Source organism: Castanea sativa, chromosome 3 (genome assembly GCF_040712315.1).
Source record: "Castanea sativa cultivar Marrone di Chiusa Pesio chromosome 3, ASM4071231v1".
Lineage (NCBI taxonomy): Eukaryota > Viridiplantae > Streptophyta > Magnoliopsida > Fagales > Fagaceae > Castanea > Castanea sativa.
In genome coordinates, this window is record NC_134015.1 from 26,353,908 (window position 1) to 26,360,354 (window position 6,447).

Genomic DNA, 6,447 nt, shown 5'->3' on the forward strand with positions numbered 1-6,447 from the left:
ATATAATTGGTCATTCTAGTCATCATCTTTGATTAAATCATGGGTGCAAAATCAAGTATCTACAGGACCATCTCCTAGACTCCATATGGAAAGTACCCTTAGGAGAAGAAATTCTATTCCATCTAGGCATCTAGGTATTTCTATTGTTCTTGGTTTACATTTATGTCATCCATTTTATTTTCAAGTAATCCCTCCCTCTTTACATTTATGTCATCCATTTTATTTTCAAGAATTCCATTCCCCTTTATTTTTATGTCATCCCTTTAATTTCTTGCTCCATCCCCCTCCCTTTTATTTTATTTGTGTCTCTATGTGTGTGTGTGTATTTATATTATATCTAGACACCTAAATAAACAGAAAGATTTTCTATCTCCTCTCTCTTAAATGGATTTTAAACCTCAAATAAAGTACAATATTGGTATGTCTCACATGAATGGTATGATGAAGCACCCACAAGAATACAAAGCTTTGGTCCTAGTTACAATCTACCAAAATTAAAAGGCAAAACACTAATCTACCTATTCAAAAATCCTAAACTCGGGGGCTAGGTTATGGAATGGGAAGGTGTTAGGCACCCATTTCGCCCAAACAGAGTCTGGCCTTCTAGACTCTAATGACCAATATACCCTTTTTCAAATGATGTTGAATGATATGTTATTATGCACATGACAAACACTTGACCAAAATTAATTTAAATAAATTTGCCTTATGAATATGTCCTCTTTTTAAAGAAAAATCAGATTTGTTTTGAAAATTAAAAAAAAAAACTTGATTTGCAATAAATAAATAAAATCATATGTGTTTTTGTAAAAGAAAAAATAAGATTTTGTTAAAAAGAATCAGATCTATTTTTGTGTAAAGTTAAAAAAAAAAATCAGATCTATTGTTTGTAAAAATAAAAATAAAAAAAGGAGAGATTTTGAAAAGAATCATATCTGTTTTGCGTAAAGTTTAAAAAAAAAAAAAATTATTTGTAAAAATCAGATTTGTTGTTGGACACAAAAAATAAAAAAATTAAAAAAAAATGAAAGAGGATCCACATTCATGAGACAGATTTATCATGCATGCATCATATATTAAAAAAATTTTAACCTAACTTTCAATCCCTTCTTTTGAATTTCAAAATCTGCAATTTTATAACAAAGAAAACTTTTCAGAAAAAAAAAAAATCAAATCTGCCTTTAATGAAAATACAGATCAATGAGTTTAGAAAAAATCAGATCTGTAATTAATAAAGATACAGATCACTTTTGAATTTCAAAAAAATCAGATCTGTATTTAATGAAAATACAGATCAGTTTTATGTAAAAAAAAAATCATATATGTATTTAATGAAAATACATATCAGTTTTTTTTTTTTTTTTTTTATGAGAAGACCAAAACTTTTATTAAGCATTTGAAAAAGTAAGTACATCCTGGATAAGAGCTTGCTCAATGCAGCAAGGGATCTCTTCAGTCCAAACAAAACAATCAACAATGCTAGAAGCATGTTTTGCTAGGAGATAGGCTGGTTTGTTGCCTTGTCTATTTACGTGAGTGAACTCAATTCTTTTGAAATCTTTGCACAACTCCTTCATACCAACCATGATCGCTACCACTGAAGCTGGGGGTGGGGACTTTTCGCACAAAGCATTGTGAATAATCATTGAGTCCCCTTCGAGAACTATATTCTGATAACCTAAATCTTTTGCAAGAAGCAGCCCTGCCTCAAAAGCCTTTACCTCTACCTTAACAGCCCCTAACGGTGCCATAATCTTCTTCAACAGTGTCGCTCTGAAACAACCATCTTCATTTCGGATAACCACCCCTATCCTTGCTGTTTTCAGTGATGAAAAGATGGCGCCATCTACATTTATCGTTAAGCATCCAGCTATTGGAAGGGACCACGATATTATTTGTTCCACCACTGGTTCTGGTACTTCAGCATCCTCCACTGCACTCCAATACTCCATAAGATAGTGAGTTGCCCACTGAGCCATGGCTTACCTCAATTTGCTTTTTCCCCCATGCCTGATTTCATTTCGGTTATGCCACAAAGCCCATGCCATTGTCAAGACCCGTGCTGCCTTGTCCTCTCCAACACCTTCACCTATTAAAATGTCCCACATTAGGTCCATAAACGTCTAGTAAGGTCCATAAACGTCTGGTAGTCACCTGAACCAGCTCTTAGCACTATTTACAATTATGACCATGCTTCTTGGGCTTTCAGGCAACTCCAGAAAATATGCCCACTATTCTCTTAATCCAAGCCACAGCTCTCGCATGTATCATCCTGAACCACCTTCCTCCTCAGCAAGTTTGCCTTTGTAGGTAAAGCATCACGACACGCCCTCCAACCAAAGTGACGTATTTTATGAGGAATTGGTAGCCTCCACACCATCCTCCAGAACCTTCTCATTTGGCTATTATCTGAACTGACCACATGAGTAGCAGACTAGCCTATTTTTACAGCCAATGAATAGGCACTCCATACAGAGAAGATACCATTCTGCATTTTAGTCAAAATTAATTTATTTGTAGGTAGCTGGGTACTCAAAGGCATAGTTTTAATGGTTTGAGCTTCATGAGGCAAACATAGAGCATCCACAATCGCAAACTTCCAGCTTGCAATTGTTGGGTCAATCAACTCACTAACCCGAGTGTCCAAGTGCAGAAAATTCCTTGGAGATACCACTTTATACGTGGATGATACCGATAACCATTTGTCACCCCACACCCGAATATTTACTCCATTACCTACCCTCCATCTAAGCCCATTTTTTACTAACTCTTGAGCAGCGATGATGCTTCTCCAAGTATACGAAGGGTTATTTCCAAGTGATGCATGCACAAAATCACTATTTGGAAAATATTTTGCCTTTAGCACCTTGTACACCAAAGAATCATGGTCCATTAGAAGGCGCCAACCCTATTTGGCAAGGAGTGCCAAGTTGAAAAGCTTTATATTTTTGAAACCCAAACCTCCACTAGATTTAGGTTGGCACATCTTCTCCCAACTCAGCCAAGCTATTTTCTTCTCTTCCTGTGATTTTCCCCACCAAAAATTCCTAATTTATACTTGTCAATTCATTACAAAGAGAATCTGGTAATTTGAAGCAACTCATGGTGTAGGTTGGTATGGCTTGTGCTACTACTTTGATTAGGACCTCCTTCCCCGCTTTTGATATCATCTTTTCCTTCCAACCTGCAAGCATTTTGCCCAGCTTCTCCTTTATTGCATTGAACGTATTCCTCTTGTTCCTCCCTATAAGTGATGGTAGACCAAGGTACTTCTCATGCTGTTTGATTACATGAGCTCCAAATCTTTGCTTGATCTCTTCGTGTATCCCTATTGAAGAACAATGAAGTTTTTGCCAGTTCAGTTGTTGACCTGATGCCCTCTCATATACATCAAGAATACATTGTAGAGAGTTACAATTTGCTATAGTTGCTTTGCAAAAAATCAAACTATCATTTGCAAAGAATAAGTGTGAAAGCTTTGGGCCCCCTCGACATACGGCAACACCCTCCATCTGGCCATTATCTACAGAAGCTTTTATCATTATTGATAATCCTTCTGCACACAAAAGAAATAGATAAGGTGATAAGGGGTCTCCTTGACGGATTCCCCTAGATGGCGTGATGTGACCCCTCGGACTCCCATTAATTTTTATGGCAAAGGTAACTGTGGTAACACACTGCATGATTAAGTTTCTCCACTTCTCAGCAAAACCCAATTTTTTCATTATTTTCTCCAGACATCTCCACTCCACCCTATCATACGCTTTGCTCATATCAAGCTTAAGAGTCATCTTTCCCACCCTTCCACCTTTTTTCTGACTAATGCAGTGCATGGTTTCAAAAGAAACCAACACATTATTAGTGATCAACCTTCCATGCACAAAAGCACTTTGGGTTTCACTAATAATAGACGGTAAAACTTTTTTGAACCTATTAGCAATAGCTTTGGATGCAATCTTATACACAACGTTACATAAGCTAATAGGTCTATAGTTAGTTATTTTCTTAGGCTTTTTAATTTTGGTATAAGCACAATATGGGTTTCATTGAAATTAGGAGGAGATATACCAAGGTTAAGGAAATCAAGTACCGTTTTTGTGACCACCGAACCACTTGTGCTCCAGAAGTGCTAGAAGAATAAAGGTGGCATCCCATCTGGGCCTAGAGCTTTAAGGGGATACATCTGTTTTAATGCCAATCTGACTTCACTCCCCATGAAAGGCCGAAGCAAGTTCTCATTCATAGCTGTAGACACCTTTGGTTGGACTGCATTAAGAATCTCAATGAACTCTTCAGGATTACTAGAGGTAAAAAGGCTGCTGTAATAATCCATTGCAATGGCCTTCATTTTTGTTCCATCTGTCTACCACACTCCATCAACATCAAGCAAACCCTCCATAAAATTCTTCTTGTGCCGTGCTGAGGCTTTTGCATGAAAAAAACTTGCGTTTCTATCCCCATCCTAAAACCAGTTGCGTCTTAACCGTTGACACCACATCTCATCTTCTTTATCCAGCCAGCAATTTAGTTCAACTATAGTATGCTTCATTGTCTCAATCAGTTTTGGTGTTGATGGTTGTAACTCTAAACATTCCACTTTGGATTGAAGTCAGCAATTGATTTTCCCACGTGCCCAAACTCTGCAATATTCCATGCTAACAAATCATCTCTACACCGATCGAAGCAGCTTCTCAATACCCAATCCGTGGCTGACATTAATCCATTCTCCCATGCTGTTTTAACCACTTCCTCACATTTGCTATCCTTTAACCACAATGATTCAAACCTAAAAATTCTCCTTGCTTTCTTCTTCTTCCTACTATGTGCAAAGTGGAGAGATAATGGTGAATGATCTGATGCTGAGGAGGAAAGATGATGGAGTTTAGCCCTAGGAAATAAGTTCATCCAATCCGGTGTTGCCATAGCTCTATCCGATCTTTCTCTGATTTGTGTACCATCTGCCTGTTGGTAAATCCAAGTGAACTTCGGCCTAATAAATCCTAAATCCTATAAACCACATATGTTTATGGTGTCCACAAATTGTTCCATCTGTCTTCTCAGTCTTATACTACCTCCTTCCTTCTCTGATAAGCCTGTGATTTCATTAAAATCACCTATAACTAACCACGGTAGAGAAGATGTACCTTTTAAGTGCTTTAGCTTTGCCCATGATTCAGGTCTTTTTGCTGTCTTGGGATTTCCATAGAACCCCTTGAAGTGCCACCATCCCACAGTTGTACCCCCATTCACCCATGCATCAATGTAGTCATGAGAAAACTTCTTCAGATCCACCATAATCTCTTCCTTCCACAATAACACAAGACCACCACTATTCCCATTACTAGGAACAATAAAACTGTTCTTCATGTTACACTTATCCTTCACCTTTGCCATCCACTCTCGACTTGACTTTGTCTCCATCAAGAGAAACTATGCTAAGCTCTTCTTTATTCACTACATTCTCCAAGGCTTTAACTATCCGGAGGTTCCCAAGCCTCCAGCAGTTCCAACTTATGAGACTCATTGTGCCCAGCGGGGTTACCCAGCAACCTCCGCCGCTCGAGTAGTTTCCTCAACAATCCCTGACTTCAACTTCTTCTCCACCGTAACCCCCTCTGCCTTGCTAAAGCTTTCCATCTTAGTTTTCTGCTTCTGCCTAATATCCACATCCAATGAAGTACACAGACTGTGGCTCTGATCATGTTCCATCAGCCTTTTCCAAGTCCCTTGTCTAGAATTACTTTTCTCACTACTGTCAATATGTTCTTTCTGAGTAGTTGGGCCGGGTTTAACCACTTGAGCATGCTTACCTATAGTTGAACTCTTTTTGGGCCGACCTTTATGTAGTTTCTTGCCTGGGCTAGTAGACTCCCTCCCTACTATGAACTCACATTCCTGAAGATTAGTACCTCTTCTCATTAGTGAATCTTCATTTGAATTTGAAAAAGAACTGATAGGATTATCCTCTACGATTTCTATGTCCACTAAATTACCATTACTTGCTTCAGGATTTATCCATCAAGATAATCTTCATTTGAATTTGAAAGCACCTGGTTGTTTTGGATAGCATCTTCAATATCCCGGATTATCTCCTCAAAATCCAGGATAAGTTTCCGTGATTCCAGGCCTCCATGCTCTGTGTGTTCTTCTCCGTTCACCGGTGTGCCACCAATAATCTCAGTTTCCATCGCTACCATCCCTATCAAAGTCGACCCATGTCTCCCCATTACACTCGTGACAACCTCAGCACTCGTATCCTCAACAACCATGTGCGAGCCCACCTGCATTTGGAGCATCAACCCAGTTTCAAGGACACTTGACGCTCATAGTGGTTTTTTAGAGTTCCCCGGTTTATCATATCCTTTCGCCTCAATAACCGCCTTCCTTGATTGATTGTACTGAGTTACCCTTATCCATGGCCAAACTGCCAATCCTCAACCTTTAAGG

The 6,447-nt window shown here is 38.6% G+C and overlaps 1 protein-coding gene across 1 annotated transcript; it reads right to left on the bottom strand.

Moving 5' to 3' along the window:
• Positions 1–1,388: 1,388 nt before the first annotated feature.
• On the bottom strand, positions 1,389–1,979 carry LOC142628752 (uncharacterized). The gene has a single exon (XM_075802793.1). It carries the CDS (start codon positions 1,977–1,979, stop codon positions 1,389–1,391), a length of 591 nt encoding a protein of 196 aa, XP_075658908.1.
• Between the last annotated feature and the right edge of the window lie 4,468 nt (positions 1,980–6,447).